Consider the following 21249-nt stretch of genomic DNA (forward strand, 5'->3'; position numbering starts at 1 on the left):
CTATCACTGTTCTTTAGTGATTTGAAGTACAGTCTTTTTTTTCCTTTTTGTAATGCTAATGACCAAGTAAATGTGACGTATAACATTTTCGATACATGTGAAACATTATTAATTTCACATAAATCCAAATTTAATGCCATTTACAATAGGGGGAAAAAGGTAATGGAATTCCTGGTGTGGTGTTGAGAAAAAGAGAATTCAGAAATGATAGTAAACCTGTGAACAAGTTGGCTTTCCGGTTCAGCTTAAGTAATTTATAATTGATCTGATGCATTTGAGCAGCATTAAAATCTCAAAGAGTGAACCCTGTGAAAAAACAAAATTATTTTGTTCATCCGGTAACCATAAAAGAACCAAGGAGAGACTTTAAGAAGGTTTAGAGTGAAATGTTCACAACATTTTTTTGTACTGTCGTGATTTAAAAAAAAAAAGCCTTTTTAAGCATTAGGCACCACTTTAACTGTGATTGGTGAAGTCCCATTTTACATGAGCAGCTATCTCCTGCTCATGATCTGTTGGAGTGAAGGAGCTGAGGCAAAAGGCAAAGCTCTCGATTTCCCTCACCCCAGTCACCAAGGAGGAGCTCGGAGTTGAGCTTGTTCACATTTAGAGAAACCTGTTGAGGAAGCTTGGCCATCTCTATGGGATGCCTCCTAAATGACTCCCTAGAGAGGTATTCGGGGCTTGTCCCATTAGGAGGAGATCCTAGAAAGTCCCCAGACAGTCTGGAAGAAGAGTTGGTTGAGGTGGCTTGGGAATCTCTTTGGGCTGCCTCCTGAATACCTCCCTGGGGAGGCATTCTGGGCATGTCTGACTAGGAGACCCGGAGGGGAAGTCCTGGGACCTCCTGGAAGAAGAACCAGTCGACATGGCTTGGGGGATCTCTTTGGGATGCCTCTTGAATATCTCTATTGGGAGGCATTTGGGGCATGTCCAACTAGGAGGAGACCTAGGAGCAGTCTCTGGATGGCATTGAAGGAACCATATCTCTCAGCTGGCGTGGGAGCCCCCTGGGGTCCCCCTGGCAGAAATGGTTGAAGTTTTTGGGTGGATGCATGCATAAAACTTGCCAGCTGCTCATAAATGTCTAATGTAATGTTGAATATATTTGAATGTAGCTAAATAATTCATTGTCTGGAACCGACGGTGTCTAGATTTTATTGTTCTCGTCTGACTGGAGGAGTTTACCCCCTTTGTCCTCTCAAGTCTACCCATCCACGTCCATATCTCCCTTTGTTTTTGTGTCCAAGCATTTTATAGCTTAGTATGTGTGATGTTTGATCGCTAATCATTACTTTCCATTTTTAATACTACATATTACTTATCCTGTGATTTGAATGAGGCACAAATAAACGGAGTGGTCTTCTTTAGCAGAAGCAGACGCAAATGGCAAATGTATGAATTTAATCAGATGCGACAATGACCTGATCATAAAAGCATCCATTGTCCTTTTTCCTGGTGTTACTAACGCATTTATACTGTAGATGCAGACGTCTGACGCATTTCAGTCGACGCTATAACTTGAAATGCGTCTCGTCAGACACCTTTTTCCAAACTGACTGCAACCATTTTGGTGAATCACTTGCATTTTTTTAACCTTAGCATACCTCATGACTGACGTTAGAAATGTAGCTCTGCAACATTTATAAATCATTTGTACGTAATTGTCAGACGTTTGCAGTTTCATTCCACTCTCGAGCAAAACTATAATTAACACAAGGAAGTTGATGGCGTGTTTACGTCAACATGCCTGGTTACTCTGTTTTCTTTAATCGCTTTGATTTTGATTTGATTAGAAGTTTTGATTTGAAATGTTTTATTTCAAGCAATCGAATAAGAATTGTACACAAACATTACAATCATCAGTGATACATTCATACAATGACGTATCAAACTTAATTGGACAGCATAATTTAAAAAGCTAATAGGCTTTCTAAAAATAGCACATTCGATTTGAAATGCTTTCAGTTTGCACTGTTAATTCTTTAATACATCACTTTATGTTTTTATGTTAAATCTATTTTTTTAAAATAGTTTTTGTGTTAATAATTTTAAAAACTAAATATCCTGAGATCTGATGCTTTTGACACATTTTCATCTTGTGTTTATTGTATATTTCCAAACTCAAATATTACTGATAAAAAAATCTTTTTTTCTCCTAATGTTTTTATAACCACTAACCCTGGACTTTATCTGGAATTCACCTGTCAGAAGAGCTTAACTTCCTGCCTGTTCAGGGTGGAATGAGCTGTACACTCAGTTTAGAAATATTCCACTTGATCTTTATGAACTCCGTCTTGATTTATCACACTGCTGCAATATGACATTGAATGGATAAAATGCGAGAGGCATCTGCCTCATATGGTTTGAAATAATAAGGATTACTCGACTTCGAGTTAAGTAAACCTGCTGCCGCATTTTTCAGCTGAGCTGCAGACAGATGAGATCTGTTGCAGAAGTATCTTTCAGGCTGTAAAAAAAGATTATAACACGCCCACATTTTCAGTGCAAAGTGATTATTGCTCTGCTGCAACATCAGAATGATTACTTTTGAGAGAAAAATGAAGCTCATACTTGAACTAGATGCATTCAATATCTTTGTTAAAGGTTCAGAAATGCTGTTTTGTCTTATTACCACCTCAAGTGACGCCTTATATGCAGTTAATCATTTTTCCCAGATGAAGGAATTGTATTTCATTTTGAGGCAGTCTGCTATTTTTGTCAAGTGTTGCAGTGTAATAATCTTAAACACATCTTTTCCCAAATACCTTTGCTTCTTCAAACTTTAGTCTTCCGTTGCCGTGAAATGTTTGTGGAGTGACTTCAGATTATCTGCTCTTTTTTTTTTTTTTTTTCCTACCCTCTGGCACATAGGGCCTGCCTTAAATTTAGGCCAGCTCTTCTTGAAGCCATCCCGCTATTGTTTGCGTAGCAGCAATCACACAACTCATGCTGAGCATTTCTTTATGAGCTGCTTTTGAACCGAAAACACCTGGACCCTCATCCTGTTCATTCCTCATTGACTTATAGAGCCGCACAATTAAGGGGAAGAAGGAGCACGTGTTGTCTGTTGGAAAGAGGATGTTGCAGTTTTTCCGTTGTTGTGTTACAACTGAAAAGAAAAATGAAGATCCGAACACTGACAGACCTGTGAATAGAGTTCTGTACTTCAGATGTTATTACATTTTGTCCTGGACAGGGGTCCATAGGTTCTACCATCAAGTCGTGTAAAGGTTTTAACTTTTTGGGTCAGCTTTTTGCACACTATCAAACCTAAACGCCTCCTCAGGGGGCATTCACAGTGCCACGTTTGTTTGCATGGATTGCCTGCTTTGTCTGACAAACACGAAAGCTCACCTGCACCCTGGCACACATTGCACAACTTAACCTAGGTCACTTGTAAATTAACTCTGGTGCAGTTCACGTAAAGGTGAATTTTCTAGCAGAAATGAACCAACATGGAGTAAATGACGTGATGGAAAAGTGTCTCACTGAAAAGAGTTCAAACATGTCTTGTGGGCAAATGTGGTGTATAGTGAGAAGGTGTAAATGACAGAAGACTAGTGGAACCAGTCAGTTCAGTAAAGAAACTAGCACGTTAACACTGTGGCATTTGATCTTTACAAGTTTGCTTTCTTGGAAAGTCAAATTTGTTTGGCTTTTCCGAACAAACCTCCGAGTTCTCTTGATGACAAACTGGTCCAGTTCAGTGTGAACGCTTACACACTTTCTGTGGAGTAAAAGATGCAAGGATGGAGTTTTATAGGAGGCGGCGTAACCTTGAGTGTTAATCTGAAGAAGTGCAAAACGTGGAAAATGCCTTGTGTTTAACCCTTTGATATCAGGGCTTTTGCAGGGAAATAAGACTTTTGGAGTACTGGAACTCTTCAATTACCTAAATTCCAATGGATTCTGACGCAGAGACAAAAAGTTAATGACTTTATTAAGGGAAGGTGTTGCATATCTGTGTCAGTTTTTTTTGACCAACAAAGTTATGCATATCAGTTTAAAGCCCCTTTTGTTGGCATCAGATTAAGGTGGTTTACGTTGATTGTGTAAACACTAAACCACAGTTAGGTGCTGCATGTCATCGCGAAGCAGTTTTAAAAAGGAATTTTTAACTAACGTTAAAGTGGCACATGTCGTCACAATCTGCTTTTCTCAGCTTCAGAATCCATTGGAATGACGTTAATTGCGTAAACATTGTAGTTATGGTAATTCAACGAACGTCAACCCTGAAGTTAAAGCTTTGCTGTTAAAAGGTTATCTATGTAGTTTGAAGCCCTATTTTTTATATATTAATCAGAGGATCAGCTGCTCTTGTTAATGCGTTTTTTCTTTTTGCTGTTGAGCAAAGGTAGTTTGCAGAACCATCAGTGTGAACGCTACCATATATGCATGAAATCCACTTATTAAAAAAATAAAAATGTTTGATCAGCTATAAAATTAAATCAGCAAGTTGTCGGGTCCTGTTCTTTGATTAAAAACCTCCAGTTGTTTTTTAGTCAGTGAGTCTGAGCCCCAAGCAGTGCTAGCTGACAGTGTTTTGTATGATTATATCTTTTAACGTTGAGACTCCAGCTCATTACAAATGTCTTTGCGGTTAAGAAACTTTATCAAATCAAATCAAAGTGCTACACTTTCTAATAAAACATTGTTATCCTTTAAAAAAAAGTATTCTGTTAGTAAAAGCAGCAAAAGAAATTCTTTTGGCCTCCAACAAAGCTTCATGTTTTGTATGTTATGGGGCGAAAACTGAGGTCACCGAGTCCATTGAAGCCAGCATGTGAACAGACTGTAAAATTGAAAAATTAATGAACAGAAACCTGTCAGGCCGCTCCATAGAACACCAAGTATTCATTATTGATGCACATTAAGCTGTTAAAATTGAGACTATTGAGGCCAACTGTGCTCTGCATCTTTTTTTCTTCTTCTTCACGTTTCTGTCATCTGTTCAGTTAATCTGATGCATGTTTTGTTTGAGTTGAGTTGTGTTTTTGTGCCTCATCTGCTTCGTTGTGGCGGTGATGCTAGCAGGGTTCTGTGTGCTGGAGATTTCAGGCTACAGAGGAACAGGAAGTGGATGTTTATTTTTCTCATTTCCTCGCTTGCTCCTTCCACTCCCTCCGCTTTTCATCACAGACACAAGCGTAAAACGGACACATGGAGATGCATGCATTATTCGCATGTCCCTCCAAACTGTCTAAGCCTTTGGGTTTTCCTGAAACTTGGATCTGGTGTCTGTATTCAGGATGAGTTTGGAACACTTTTGTTCAGATGTTCTTTATTTTTACTTACAATACTTATAAATAATGTACTTTTCTTTTTATCTTTGGGCTATCCATGATCAATGGAGAAGCTGTTAACTTCATTATCATGGTTGCTGTGGCTTTTAGCTACCCAGAATCCTCAGTCCCACATAAGAGCTCTTTTATTTGGAAAATATCAACTGGGGTTGGGTCTCTCCATAGCCATCTGACCTCTCTGCTTGACCCGACTAGTGTTGGATCACTCACATGGAAACATGGACCTGGCTGAGTTGGGTCCATTGTTTTGGTTGCCCAAGTGAAAGCTTAAAGTGAAACATACAGTTACAGTCTGGCTGGCGTTTCCTTCCCTCTTCCACGATCCCGGACGTCTCCTTTCCATGGGAATCCCAGCGCCATATATGGTTGTCCTTAGTAGCTGCAGCAATGTGTGTATATCTGCTAAAGCTCTGAACTGAGCTCAGTTTAGGGACCCAGCTGGTTGTCCTGCAGCTCTTTAACACCCCCCACCACCACCACCACCATACCCTCTGGCCTCCCCAACCCTGCCAATTGCACAGTAGCAGAAAGCTTTTGTCTCCCGAGTAAACACACACAGACGTATTGATGTACACCTCATTTGGAGAGGAGACGTAGTGCTCTGATCCAAATGTAGTCGCACAAAACCTCTAACGTTTCTAAAGTGTTGCTTGACTTTGCTTTCTAATGTTCTGAGCTCAGTTTGACCTGTCCAACACACACACACACAAATGCAAACACCAGAATGCACACACAGGCGGCAAGAAGGAATTCCTTTTGTGGAAGTGGCTGTGCGCCTGTGAGCCAATGACGTCGCCAGCGAGGAGTGGTCAGAGCACCCATGCTTCAAGCCCCAAGGCTAGGAGTATTACTTATCTGGGAATTTCTTCATTGGTATGCTAGTATGCTAGTCCACAGCCTTGATTCTTTCTGGTTTGGAGGTTGTAGTTGAGCTCTTTGAAGGGGAGGGATAGAAGTTTGAAGTCATTTCTGAGGTCCAGGAAAAGCTGCTTTGTTCTGAGTTTTTTTTTTTCTTAAATTTGAGAGAAAGCTGTTTCTTCTTTTTTATGAATAAATCTAAAGGTGTTTATTACTTCAAACCCTTTGTAGCAGTTTTTCTTAATGTTTCTTTTTTTATTGTGGAAATGTAAAAAAAAAACAAAAAAAACTGCAGCGTTGGAAAACAAAAGCTTTCTGCACCGCTCCATTCCGATGCATCTGCTTGTAGACGACTAGATCCATGTATGTCTTCGTTTTCCTTGTCTGAGCTGAAATCTTTTATGTAACCTTTATTGTACTAGGCAGTAGGGTTGGGCGATGTCCCTTAAATTGGCCGTTGACGATGTTTGCTGTCAACCATCGGGATGGACGATGACATCGTCGGGGGGGGGGGGGGATATTTTTACATTTTTCGTTCTTATATAATTGCTATTCGTTTTTTTGCTTTTTTCATTTTATTTCCCAACTAATGACTAATCCGCGATGATCCAGTATAAACTGAGGGAAGTGACTTTAACAAAAAAAGTAACAAACAAAATAGAAAAGAAGTAGTCCGCTCCCGCACTTCACTAGTGAAGTGGACCGGGGGAGCGCGGACTTCCAGCTTTGTGTTTGAGGGGAAGGGAGGGGTGCTTTGTTACATGAGCGCTATGTGTGTGAGATTTAAGACTGCGATCCGTCCCGCAGCTCTAGGGGTACAAGCAACCGAACTCAGAACCGGGTCTAAAAGTGTGTGTCTGAGCACAGCTCGGATCGTCAGCACACACAGCGGTTTGAGCTTCAAAGCAGAAATGTCGCTCAGTCCTTAGAAAACATTCAAACAATCACGCGGATTTGTGTTTCTAGTCGTGTCCCGACTAATAAAGGCTGATGTTATTCTTACATGTTTACGTGCAGCCAGTAAGCAGCACCACCCAAAGCTAATGTGTTAGCCCGTGTTAGCATACTGCTAATCCTGGCTTCGTTCAGAAAAAGCACTGACCACACGGATTAAAATTCAAATGATGAGCGAACAGGTGTTTCATAATAACCGTAACATTATTAAAAGCACGTTTAGAAGATCGTCTCGTATTTTACGGAGCTGACATGTCAATGTATATAGCCGCTCGGCGCTGTTTAACATTGTTTTGTATTGAATTGTTACATTCAATAAAGTTTGAAAAAAAAAAGCCGCTCGGCGGAATCTATATCCTTCCGTGGCATCACGATGGTGGTCTCTCCATCGGGATGTCAGTCACCCATCACGATGGACGAGGATATCGTCCATCGGCACAACCCTACTAGGCAGTCCCATTGAGATGAGATGCACCGGTAATGTTAATGTAATGGTAATGTTATGTTAGGATTGTGAGGGGCTGTAAGCTAGTGGGAGAGAATGTAAACAGATGGACAATGATGGGGAGTAGGGGAGGGGTTACTCTGTAACACAACTAAAAGGTGAATTTCTAATGCTTTATGGTCGCTCTGCAGAAACGATGTCTTAGAAAATATATTTTTTTTAACTTTGGCTAACAACAATTATAATTAAAAGACAGCTGCAAATGTTTGACATAGATCAAAAGATGGTCAGAGTGAGACTTTAAGATGTGGAGCTTCACTGTGTTTTTGTAGCTGGCTGTTGCGATCTCTTTTTTTTTTTTTTTTTTTCAAAGTTGTATCTTGTGACTGCTTAGACGGTCCCAAGGTGATCCCTACCCACATCCATCATAGCTTTTGATCACCAGCTGTGTGTTGCATAACTTTTCCTTTGATACTGTAATTGTTTAGATTATTGCTACTTTTTAAAATGCATAAGTTATTTTCATTTAACATTTTTTGTGTTTTTAAAGCCTTACTTACAACTACTCTTATGGGTGGATAAGTTCTGTCTGCGGGTGAAAAATGGGCAAACATGTACAAGATACCGCTCACTGAAAGCAAAACGATTCACGCATGTTTTTTTTCTTACGGGCATGCTGCAGGTGACACGTACTCTTATACAACATGCAAGGTTAAGTAAGGGTGAAATAAGTGAGACGCAGGCAGGTCCTATGGATTTCATATTTTTTCCGTCCCTCCCCCAATTTTTTGGACTGTGCAAGGAGTCCATTAGTGCTGTTCACGTTATAAGTGCATGCTCCTTGTGTCCAGCCTGACTGTTAGAATTACAAAATTAGACGGAGTGTAGTTTGTAGGCATCCTACCAGGGTCCTATTGGCTTATGGACACTACTCACACCTTGGGAACAACTACAAGGTGGCATCACCCCTACATCACAAGTGTGAGCAACTTACATTAGCCTTACGAATACTTGATGATACGCTTACCACACACAAGACAAGGGTGCATTCCGTTGAGGTTGCCGTTTGAGCATCAAGGCAAATGAAAGACTCACTTTTGCGCTCCTCTCCACGACGCTCCACAGGCCCGGGCAGCCCAAAGCACCCAAATGGGTTAACGCCCATACAGGTGGATTTGACTCAGTTGAATAAAATCAATTAGCATAGGTTTCTATAGAATTTATAAAACGATATTCCCAGGACGTGAAATGAGCTGAAAATCCAGTGTGGGTCCTTTGGCAAGACGCTTCGTGCTCGTGCCCATCTGGGTCTTCCTGTGGTTTGAAAATACAGGGTTGTCAGGAAAGGCATCCGGTGTAAAAATTCTCTATCAAACCACCTTGTGGCGAGCCCTAATGGGATAAACCGAAAGGTGAACAACATGAGGCCTCTGTGGTATTTATACATTTTTGTATTATAGTGTTTTTATCGACCAACTGAAGTCATGACTTTAAAAAAAAATACCAGTGATGTATTCTGTCGTTGAATTATTTGCTCACAATGTTTTGCTTTGCTTCGAACTAAACCCTGTCATTTGTGTTGACAGCTACAGTTGTCAACATCATGTTTGAGCTTTGTGTGACACAGATATTTTTGTAACGGTGGTCTCCGACATTCACATCATAAACATCAGCCTCTCTCATCGATGAGTCGCGGTTAAAGATGAACGTTTGAAAGTTTACAGTGAAACGTCCATCAGCGCCTTTTATTACTGAGGCTAGTAGAGGAGTTTTTAAGTGCCTCTTTGATTTGGAGTGCTTCTAAATTAAGGCTGGACCTCTTTGTCAGGATTTCTCACTAGATAACAAACCACCAGTGGTTTCACTCTTGTTACAGCTGTAGATTTAGCGTGGGGTCGCATACTCATCCGTCTCATCTGTGGATACATGAAAGGTGTATGAGAGCTGACGGTCTTAAAAGGAAAAGGAATAGTCTTGCCAAGAAGAGAAAGATTGGAAGCTGAAGATAAGTTCAGATTAACATCAGTTTGTTGACGCTATCTCATAGTGGAGCGCTTTAAGCAATGCCTTGGGAGGGGGGAGATATCCATGGAACCCCATTGTGTTCTAAAATGAAGACCTCTCTATTTATTTGTGTTTCTTACAAAAGCCCTACAAGGCCTGAGTCCATGCTTTTCTTTCCGACTGTGCCGTGGTAATAGACAGACCTCCTTTCTTAGGTCCACATCACTGCTGCATATTTGGATGGGTGTTGAGTTTCCCCCTTATCGGGGCAGAATTAAACGTATGGTTGTAGCCTGTATTGTTGTCTGTTTTTTTTTTTCTGCCTCAATATCTCTGCGGACATGGAGTAGTTTAAGTTGATCTGCATGACCATGCTTCTAATAAGCCTCACATGGGTGCATGATTGAGTTATAGATATGTATGTTGCCCTGTGTAACAACATCTTAGGGGATTTTGTTGGTTGCTGCAGATTTTTCCCTTTTTTCAACATCTCTATGACTAAATAAGTTTATTTGGTATGACAAGGTCATGACCTGATTACGTGTTTACCATGTTTGTTAACGCAAAACTTTCCAAGTGCACCCAGAGTTCATCGCTCTTCTTTTGTGTCTGTGTGTGTGCCCCCCCCCCCCCCCCCCCCCCCGCTGTTAAAGAAGTCATAGTCTGCAATCACTAAATTATTGCTTTTTTGTTTCCAACATAAATAATGATTGGTTTTTTATGAGCAATTAAAAAAAATTTGAGTAGAGATTTTGATTTCTATAGCTGTGTTTCCATTGACTAAGAAATTCCACAGATTGGATTTGTGCTAGCAAATTCGGCTAATGGAAACTCAGTTTTGAAAAAAAAAATTTGCATTTATCTGAAAAAGTTTTTGCGCTTGGAGGAAGTGGTTTTTTAAATTGACATATTTTGCAACACTGCAATGAAAACACTTTTCTAATTCACGTTACGTTACCAACAACCGGATGGCAATGCGCTTCTTGGTAGGAACTGGCGGCCTTGGGAGCTGCACAGCGGGCGCCATAAGAGGTCCCACAGCATCACACAGCTCATCAAAAAGTTGAGTGTCATGTGGAATTGTTGTTCTCTTTTGTAAAATCACCAACCATGATTTCCCAAAATCGCTTCATCTGTAGTTGCTCCCACGTGTAAGGAGCTTTATGCTCCATGGTCTGTATAAGACGCCGACGTCTTCTTCGATAGATGATGATGAGCGCTGGAGCTGTGGGAGGAATTTGAATGTATCTGCTGTCAAATTATTGTCCACATCCATCGCCGTGTTTTTGAATGACTTATCACATGACTTGGTTTGTGTGTATTTGCTTAATCATCATTGAATGGAAACAGTGTGATTGTAAAATTGTTTTTTTTCGGCATTTCTAGAATTCAGTGAAGTTTTATGCATATGTGTAATGGAAACGCAGCTAATCAGATTTAAAGCCTGTCATTGATTTACTTTGTGTTTTCATCCGGCGTTAGTTTCCAATTAGAGAAAATTCACTTTTTTTTCTGTGTTCTCATGCAGTGATCAAGCCCATACTCCCATTCCTAATGGAGTGGCTGCTTTTAAAAGCTTGCCACTCACTGTCCATTAAACTATAGAGCAGTCAAATGGTGTCCATTGATCTACCTAAGTGCTGTATGTTGATTTTGCTGACCGGTTTGCATTGTGGAATACCTTTTTACTAGAGCAGGCATCAAGAACTTGACTTGTTAGTCTTTCAGGCCAACTGAGAGCAAACAAAGTTTTAGCTACCGTAATATGGGAGAAGTTTCTTCAACTAATCTGTTGGGTTCAGAAGGGTTCATGTGGAGTTTACTCTTAAAATAAATCCCTCTTGACATCACACGTTTATCTGGAATCAAAGTTTTACAGAAATTTGTCAAAAGGATTCCATTTAGGAAAACTTCTTTATTAAAATATGCATTCCTAACCTTTTGAGTAATCTTAAAAAAAACATCCGTCTGATCTGCTTGGGGCAATAATCCTTTAAGCTACGTTTAAACTAAGAAGACACCAATTCACTTTCCCCTCTTTTCAGTTCAAACCTCCATTTTTGGGTTTCAGCTAAATTTCTGTTCAATATATGATTTTTGTATTACAAAACGACAACAAAAAAACAAAGATTTTGAAATGTCCTTTCCTTAATTTGCTAATTAGCGAGTAGCGATGAAGAAAAACCTTTCAGTTAGCTCGTACTACTAAGACTGTAGTAATGTGATAAAACAATAAATACGAAATCCTTTTTAAATTTAGCATAGCAATTGTTTGATGCTTTTAGCGTTGACATACTGGTATGCAGTATGGATGCAACAGTTGACTTTCACCACAATTTGGTCTAATGGTGTAGCATATGTTTTAGTTTTTGATCCAGACTTGTGGCATCCCTGGTGTCAACTGTATTTTGGGTGATGTATTTTTTTTCTTTCATTTTCCTGATAAATCCTGTTGTTTAATTTTACACTCCCAAAGGTTGGATTAATGGGAAAATGCTGGAAATCCCTTTATAGGAGCTGAAATAAGAATTCTGCACAAAAGGAATTTAATGACTCCAAAATATTTACTGTATATGAGCACTGCACAGAGTGAGTTTGAAGTCATCCATAGAAAATGACTTACTTTTGGCTTTAACAAATATTTTTCTTTTTTTTTTGGCTGAACAGACATTGCCATGTTGCAGCCATCAGTAACAGTGATTGGTCCGAGTCTGTTTCTATGGCAACCACTCTCTCCAATCAGGAGGGAACTTGTTGGAAGTTTACACCCCTCCCACCTGGAGGCACGCTACACAAAATCCGTTAAATATTTGGATCACTCGACATGAGACCACCCACTTTTATTGAAGCATCTCTTTATAACTTGCGCTACAGAAAACAAAAATAAAATAATATTAGGATTAAAGAGAATGTGTTAGAAAAAACAAAGGTATCAGAGCAAAAATGACCATTTTGGCAAATATAATGACTGAGAAAAAGGTGTTTATTTATCCATAGAAGGCTGTTGGATTTTGGCTTCTTGATGCCAGTGGGTACTTCCTGTATGGGGTAGGGGGGGGGGACTCAGTTCAGTTCTCATATACAGTCAATAGTCAATACAGTCAGATGGTATTATATGGGTATCCATTCCTTCTTGACTCTGTAGGGAGTTATTCAGTAGCTCATTTTGTGTGTGTGCGCGTGTGTGTGTGTGTGTGTGGGGGGGGGGGGGGGGGGGGGGGGTCATTCTATTGTGAAAACATCATGTTTTCAGTAAACCATCCATCTAATTGCCTTCATTTTTGACAAGGCCTCCTTTCTTCTCCACGGAGACACACTCACCAAACAGGTTTAAGTGGCTACGTGTCTGTTTGGGAGGGAGTCGCATCATGTTTTGCTGCAGGCACAGCACAGGCCCTCCTCATGCGGCGGTGGGAGGGGGGTGAGGGTTTGATTTCGATTTGTAAAACGGGATTAGGCCCACAATGTTTCCCAACAGAACTTCTATTAATCTCCAGATCCCCTCTGCACACTCTCTGGCCTAATCCTCCTGCCCTCTTCTTGTTAGAAACTGTGGGGCCTTTTCATCCTTTCTGCATTGTGATTGGTGGGACCTATACTGTGGTGAGGAAATAAATAAAAAAGCCTCTATGATTTGTATGGAACGGTTTGCATGCCAAGGTTGTGGATTTATGGCATTAAAAAGGACATGAAGTTGTTTGATCAAATGATGGTTTTTATACGTGCACACTGCAGTTTTATAGCCGCTCATACAGAAGTAGCATTACATGCTTTTAGATGCTGTGGTGTTCTAGGATGACGGTGATGGGATAGTCTTAACTGGTTTTTTTTCTCCTCATATACCCACGACTGGTACACTCACTCGTGACGCATGCTGTCTGTCACCCAGCCACCTCAGAAAATGACTATTATTCTAGAATATACTTATGCTGGAAACCAGTGGCTCCTGGGAAGAATCGGTGGAGCCGGGTGGGGACTTACTGCGACGGATGGTTTCAGGCATCATTGTGTTCACTTTCTAAAGCCTTTCTCTCCTATTAGGCATCAAAGCATTTATGGGAGAATTGGGTCAAAGCAGAAAAGCTTATTAGATTGCGCATTAATTGTTTTTACTGCGAGCATGATAATTGATTGTATAATTACTTAGGTTTTGCACATAAAAAAGAGAGGCTTTTAAAGATTTATCGAAGATAATTTTTCTACGTTGCTTTCTGTTTTAGTTTAAAAGAATTCAGTGCAACCCAAATTCAAAGTGAAAAGATTTTTTTCCAAAGCGTTCTAGCTGTCTTTTAATTATGATTTGTTGTTTTTGGCCAAAATCATGAAACCTGTTGTTTCTGCAGAGCGCCAGATCTGAGTTGTGGGCGGGACCGTTGATGCAAAGCAACCCCGCCCCCCATCTGTTACTGAGAGCTAGGAGCAGGCAGCGTATTTTCTGTCACAAATACGATCTTTTTCAAACAGCATTTAATAAAAGCATTTAAATAGTTAAATGCACATGAATAATGTTCCTATTATATGTCCCTCATTTTTAGAAAAATTCCACAAGAACATTTTAAAAGCACCAAAAACCCACTTTTCATCTGAGCGGGTATTTAAGTTTTGCACATTTAAGTAGTTTTTGGGTAATATTTTTACAAAGCTGGCTTTTAAAGACTTTTTGAAGATCTTTTTTTTCTTGATTGCATTCTATTTTGGCTTGGAAGGTTTTATACGTCCATGTGAGGAGTATTTTAAAACCAAGACGATACATTTCTGGTGTCTAACTCTGAGAACTCAGGATCTTTCTGGAAAAAGAAAGTGATTTACAGAAAATTTGACTTTTTCTTTCTTAAGAGAACTAGCGTCACTTAAAGTTAATAAAAGGTTGTTATTGAGTAACATTTGCTGCATGTCAAATTTAAACTCCTTTAAATGATCTGACTTTGTAAGAATAAAGTGTCCAGAAAAATAAACTAAATCAGCATCATGTTAAAACATTCAAATCTGGGTTTCCTTTAGCCAAACAGACCACATGCCGACAGTCCTGAACTGCGCTCTTGAGCTGGCACCAGACCCCCGTCTCCCGTACCAAACACCAACACGGTGACCTTTCCAAAGGATGAGCTGCACTAATATATTTTCACACACAAACACACGGAGGCTGTCTGATAAGCTCAGAGAAGCCTTTGCAGGCTCTCTGCAGCTCTGCTGCTGTAAACGGCCCAAATTTGGACAAGGATTCCAGCCAGATAGTCGTGTGCCCTGAAACAGGAGGCTGCCGCGTGTTCATGTGGATCTGTTTCCCCTGTAGTCGCTGCTGTTGTCATAGCAACGCCAAAAGAGAAAAACTCTGCGTGGATATCCTTTAAATACCTGTGGAAAGGGCAAGGTTATTTCTTGATATTGCTGAGTGGGAGTTATTTTCCATTTTCTTTTGCAGTTCCATCCTTTTAGTTATTTCTTAAACTGTGGATTTTTCCTTTTTCCTGCAGAATCAAGTCGATGATTTATTAGGGCTGTGAAGCATCTTGTTTTTCAGCTTTGTTGTGAAATGGCCTCTTGACCTTTCTAGACCTTGGAGCGTACTAAATCAAAGTGCACCTCAGCCTCACTGCCACCGCCTTTGTTCCGCCTTTGTGGACTCCCTATTGCGTAACGCACATTTTAATGCATAAAGCCATCTTTGTAAAAATATTACCCGAAAACTACTTCAGTGTGCAAAACTCAAATGCCCACTCAGATGACAATTTTTGTGTGTGTTTTTGTTTTTCAAAAAATGACAGAAATGTAATAGGAACATTGTTCCGGTGCATTTATCTATTTAAATTATTGTGAATCGGGAGCAGACAAAAAATGCTTTATGAAAAAGATTTCAAACATCAAACACAAACAGGAGCATCTAAAAGTGAAGAGAAAAGTTCAAATCACTGTTAGATTGGGATTAACTATTGGTTTTTTTCTGAATACAAAACATGTTTATCTGGGTTTCATGGACTTGGACTGACACCGTCACAGGATGGGAAATCCCCAAACGAGAAGTGAATGACCATTTGAAAGGCCAGACCTCTTGGTCTGTAGCGGGTTTTTCCAAAAATCTAAAGATTTGGTCTCAAGGTTTGGGGTAAAGTGTAGGGAGTGAACATGACAGTAATAAGAGTCTGAGTTTGCAAAAGCTCTAAAACTTACATTAAAGATTTAAAATCAATTCTGAATTTAGCTGAGGACAACATCTGAGTTATGTGTGTGTGTTTAAACAAGTAAAAAGAATTGCAAGCATTTAAACAAGAGGAGATAAAAACGAGATGTTATGAAGACGAGGTATTGAGACAGCTTCTCTCCGGTGCAGTATTTGAATCACCCCTGTTATTTGTCGGCATTTTGGGAATGTTCCAGCTGCCCGAATTCCCCAACCGTTACAGACTAACGGAGAAATCCTTCCCATGGTTCAAAGCGGTCATGCTTCTTTTTAATGTTCATCCTGACAAACAGCCGCTCCTGCTCGCCACTAACCACCCTCTTTTTTGCTCTTCAGGCATGCATCGACGACAACGTGGACATGGTGACTTTCTTGGTGGAGCATGGAGCCAGCGTCAACCAGCCGGACAACGAGGGCTGGATCCCCCTCCACGCCGCAGCGTCCTGTGGATACTTGGATATCGCAGAGTAAGTCTTTTAAAAAAAATAATAAAAAGTTCTGTGCAGCAGCTTCAGTTGAAGTCAAACTCATCCTTCATGTCTTGATGTTCAAATTTTTTTACCAACCAATTACATATGAAACTGTTGGTTGGATACGTGAGTTTGCCATCATTTCCTGCACAAAGTGTCTTGGGTTCACTCTCTGTTTAGTGCACCATATACAGCGTACGCCATTTTTTTTGGGTGTCTGCATCTACAATTTTAAAAATCTGGTATCCTGGAAATTTCCCAGAAGTCTCTGCAAATATCTAGTGTCGATTCTCACTAGACTGGTGAATATGTACCACAATTCATTGCGTTTGAATGTCATTTATTTTTTGTCATCAGAACAGAGTGGTTTCATGGTTTTTGTCAAATTTAAGATTTATTAATCTATTAGGTTTTTACTTTGCAAATGGGTGATGCCAATTTTTTCCTTAAAAAAAAAAAGTAGTGAGCATGTGTCCGAATTAAGTTAAATTCCAGGGCCCTGAATAGTCCTGCATTAAATAGTCTCTTGAGAGTATTGAGGGATTTTGGACATGGCCTTGGATCTTCTTCCTAAAGCAAGACACCTGTTTTTTTGTTTCCAGACATTTTAATTTAGTCATAAGAACTTTACTGATGAGCGCATCTCCTGTTAAATTTAACTGTCTGACAGTCCTACCCCTTTTTACCCCAAAAATAATCTCCGTCTCGTTACTGCTGGATGTGTTGCCTCTCAGAATAGTTCAATGAAGTCTCCTAATCCCTGTTTTACAACAGGGGCTAATGTTGTTAGTGTGAACGAATCAGACACTTTGTTCCAGTTTGACTGGTTTCTGATCAGAGTCCTGGCAGTGAAGTGTGAATCCCTTAGATTTATTAGTTATTGGCCTGAACTGGGGTTAGCTCATCCTTAACGCCTGCTGCCTGTGTGTTCTGTTGATGACATAGAAGTGTGTATCTACCCTTTTCACATGAGTCAATACTCATCTCAACCTTTGACTGTAAATGAGAGCTGGAATGATTGATCCCTCCCCCTTGTGTTTCAAACAGGAAGCACCCACTGGCTCCAAGATGCCAAAATCCCACAGACTTTTATAAAGGAATAAACAGCTGTCACGCTCTGATACCTTTTTTTCAGTCATGTTCTTTGGTAATTCTATTTTTCCCCCCATATGTCTTTCTTCCTGTAGTTCATGTTATTGAAGTTATAAACTGGCCTATCAGATGCCTCAATAAAAGTTGGTTGTCTCATGCCCAACGTTCAAAATATTTGCTTTACAGAGTTTGTGTAGCCCGCCTTCAAGTGGAAGGGGGGTGGCTTTACAACAAGCTCATTCCTGATTGGCGAGAGTGGTTGTAATACAAATGTTGACTCAGACCGATTTGGACCAATCACAACTTACTGACGTCGTCTGGCTCCAACGTGGCATCATCAGTATTGGGTGGATGGGGGGTGACAACTGAATTGACTTTACTTTTGTTGCCAGAAGTAAGCCATTTTCGCACCAAGTCAGTTCAGTTCTTGTATAAAGTCCACAGTGTCAACACATGTTCCACGAATCGATAGATGAGATTCAATTACGTTTGTGGCGATACCATACAGACCAATTATTTTACCTAAATTGATACAATCTACATATATTGTTCATTTGGTAACAGAGAAGCTTTTTTTACCTGACTCTTTTTGTTTCTTAAGCAACAAAAATGAAATGTCTAAAGGACATAACTGGTTCAAACATAAGAACCTGTTATGAGTCTTTTAGACTGTTTTTTTATGCTGTTAATAAAAGTGTGCCATATTAATCTACCCAGGTATTGTTTACAGTGCCGTTATCACATCTCCTTACTGTGGTTCACCTTCAGCCAATTGTAGTTGATCCCACTTGGTAGAAGCAAGCTTGTGATTGGACGTCTTTTTATTTTCTTCACATGTACGTGTAAAGGCAAAGACAGAGACAAAACAGGAAGAAAAACAAAAAGTATGACAGAAGTCAGTTATTTCCCAATTTATGCCTAATGGATAATCTTGCTTGTATCTGTGGTTTTAAACCGATGCTGCTATTACTCTCAGTACTCTATTTCAGTGTTTTTCAACCAGTGTGCCACGGCACACTATGGCCAAGTGTGCCGTGGGAAATTGCCCTCATTAACTGATCTAAAAACATTTCCCATCTCCAGGATTTTAGCTCTCTGTTCATCCAAACAGGCCCTGATAAAACACTGAGGAGTTAGGAATATAAAAGATCGTAAAATACCTTTTCTTTGCGTTTATTTTATTTTATTAAAGACATTTTGATAAGAATGACGTACCGCGATTCAGCTGCACCTTCGGCTGTATTTTGGAAAAGTCCCGTGTTGGGGGGGTTAATCACATGTCATTGGTCTGACCAATCAGAAGTGCTTAAAGTCTTCACTTCCTTGTCCCGATTTAGCTCGTAAAGTCGCTCAGTTCTAACAGAAATACCAGCTAAAGCTCGTCTTTAGCGGTGTAGCTTTCCACAGAATCCGGTATCAGACCGTGGAACAAGTGAACAAAACAATGAAGCTCCGAAAACCGATCTTCGGCCGTTTTATGCACTACATTTCCCATGATGCATTGGGTTGTGAGAGTGACAGCGCAAAAGGAGATCTGTTGTTAAACGTCTTGAAACTAACGAACAAACTGTTTTTAAATCTTCTAACTTAACTTTTATTGCATCTTTTAGAAAAAAACAGCTGCAGTTTCCAGCTTTTTCTGTAACAATTATCTAAAAAATGCATGTGAGATTGTGCAGGGGCTGTAGATCAATACAGACTATGAGTTTCTCCTTTTTTTTTAATTTTTGGATGCTGGTGTGCCGCGGGATTTTTTTTAAGGTTAAAGTGTGCCGTGGCTCAGAAAAGGTTGAAAAACACTGCTCTATTTCATATCTGTATCCTTTACATCCCTATATAGAAGTCATCATTTCTAATAAAGGCTGTTTTTAGCATGCGGCTCGCCTTATGAGCTCAGTGACACGTTTTTGTTCTGATGAAATTGAACACGAGGAGATCGGAGTCACACATCTGGAGTTACAGTGGTGTAATTTTCTCTCTCTTTCTTTTTTTTTTTTTTACTGCAGTCTTTTGCACGTCTGACGTTGTCTCATACGACCAAAAAAAAAGCGCGCAGAGATATTATCAGAGGATATTTAAACGGGCTGAAGGAAGTCATTGTTCAGCATGTTGGGAGTGTGCTGTGACCTGCTTTACTTCTGTGTTACATTTCAGGAACCTAGCTGGGGATTTAAACCCCCCTCTGTTGTTTGGTTTTTCCTCTAACTGTAGAGAAATAAGCTTGGAGGAGATTCATTTCTTACCCATTGGTGTATTGTTAGCAGTAGTGTGGGAAATCCATGTCTGCTGCAGCGTATGGGCTGCACAAAACAGAACAGAAAATGTCAAATGGTAATGCTGATTATGGCTGACTAATGGAGACAGAAACTCATCCACCTGGTTTGGGGCAGTCAGTTCTGCATCTTTATCCACAGTAGCATCGATGGGCTCCGTTTGGTCTCGGTTTCGCCACAGCAGCTTGATTGCAGGGTTGGCGAGGAAGCCCCGTGATGGAGAGGCAGGCCACAAAACTGGTTGCTGAACCAACCCAAAACGGGCAGAATAGAAAGTCCAATCAGGAAGATTCCAAAACGCTAGGATGTAATTGTCGTCAGCTATTGGGTGGGAGGCATCAGCGCCGAGCACCTTTCAAGTGGTTTGTTTGTCTAATGAGAAGGGCCTGAGTCTCACCACGGCTTTAATTGGAAGCAGCTGAACTCAAAATGCCCAACAGTTAAAACGCCTTCAGTCTGTTTTAGTATAAAGGGTTATATCGCTAAGCAGCTATGACTGCAGCAGCTCTATATGCTGCCTTTGTTCCTCTGATATTATTTGTAAGTAGGTTTATGGCTTATTTCTCAATCTTCTATGCAAACTCAACCATTTGGTGAAGTGTAATTCTGCTTAAGGTGGTTCAAAGCTGGAGTTCACTCAGTTCTGAGTATACTTAAAATGAGGAATTATTCATCTGATTTAAGAGAGGACAGCACATCTTGACGCGTTTAGCAGTTTTGGCAATGAAACAAAAAAACAGCCCACACTCCTTTCAGCTGTTTTCTTATCTGTTGAAAGGAGTGACATTTACCTTGTTTACTTTCCAAATGCTACAATTAAACCTGAACGTTGTTTTAGAGTGACGTAAGGCGCTGTGGTTTTCCCCCTGCAGACTAATTCTTATCTGGAAACTTGTTGGAGAATGTTTTCTCAGACGTCTCTGCCGCCACACACCTGAATGATCAACATGCTTCTTGTTTTTTTGCCCCCCCTCCCCACAGGTACCTCATCAGCCAGGGTGCCAGTGTTGGAGTTGTGAACAGCGAGGGGGAGACGCCTCTGGACATCGCAGAGGAGGAGGCCATGGGGGAGCTTCTGAAAAACGAAATCAACAGACAAGGTGAGGTCGAAGGGAAAGGGGTCAAGGGGTCAGAGTCCACCCCACATTTTAGGTGAACACGCCTTTAAGACCGTGTCACACAACATAAATTTTGCGCATATTGCACAGATGAAAGTTGGTCATACATGGTAAAAGTAAGAAAAATTTTCACAAAGGTATCACGAATGAACCACGTTAAAACTCCAAATATTCCAAATAAACCACATAAAGGACACGCAAATCAACGTAGAACATGAACCGTGCGTGATTATTGCGCTGTTTAAATGCAATTCACTAGTGATTCGTGCGTCAGTTATGTAATTTTAATGTGATATGTGCGTCTTATATGGGAAATGAAACCTGAAACCCTCGACAGACATCTGTGCAAATCGATGAATGACAAACGCAACAAAACGCTCATGAATTACGTGTATCACGCATGTATCGCAAAAGACCGAACTTTCATATGTGGAAAATGTGCAAAATGCAGTAGGTAGTGGCTGTTAGACACCGTCTTCAGCTTTTGTTTTGTCCACACAGCAACTGTCTATGATGCAGAATTACCCAATAATTAAAAAAAAATGCATATC

At 40.3% G+C, this 21249-nt stretch overlaps 1 protein-coding gene across 7 annotated transcripts in view; it reads left to right on the forward strand.

Annotated features, from left to right (window-relative positions):
* Positions 1–21249, forward strand: part of ppp1r12a (protein phosphatase 1 regulatory subunit 12A) — a 55994-nt gene that overhangs the window by 5216 nt on the left and 29529 nt on the right. For all 7 annotated transcript variants that reach the window (XM_023952130.1, XM_023952132.1, XM_023952133.1 and 4 more), the window contains exons 2-3: positions 16082–16212; positions 20562–20680. In XM_023952130.1, the coding sequence (XP_023807898.1) occupies positions 16082–16212; positions 20562–20680 (250 nt within the window). The remainder of the gene's footprint in view (positions 1–16081; positions 16213–20561; positions 20681–21249) is intronic.

The sequence above is a fragment of the Oryzias latipes genome, chromosome 23, assembly GCF_002234675.1.
Source record: "Oryzias latipes chromosome 23, ASM223467v1".
NCBI lineage: Eukaryota > Metazoa > Chordata > Actinopteri > Beloniformes > Adrianichthyidae > Oryzias > Oryzias latipes.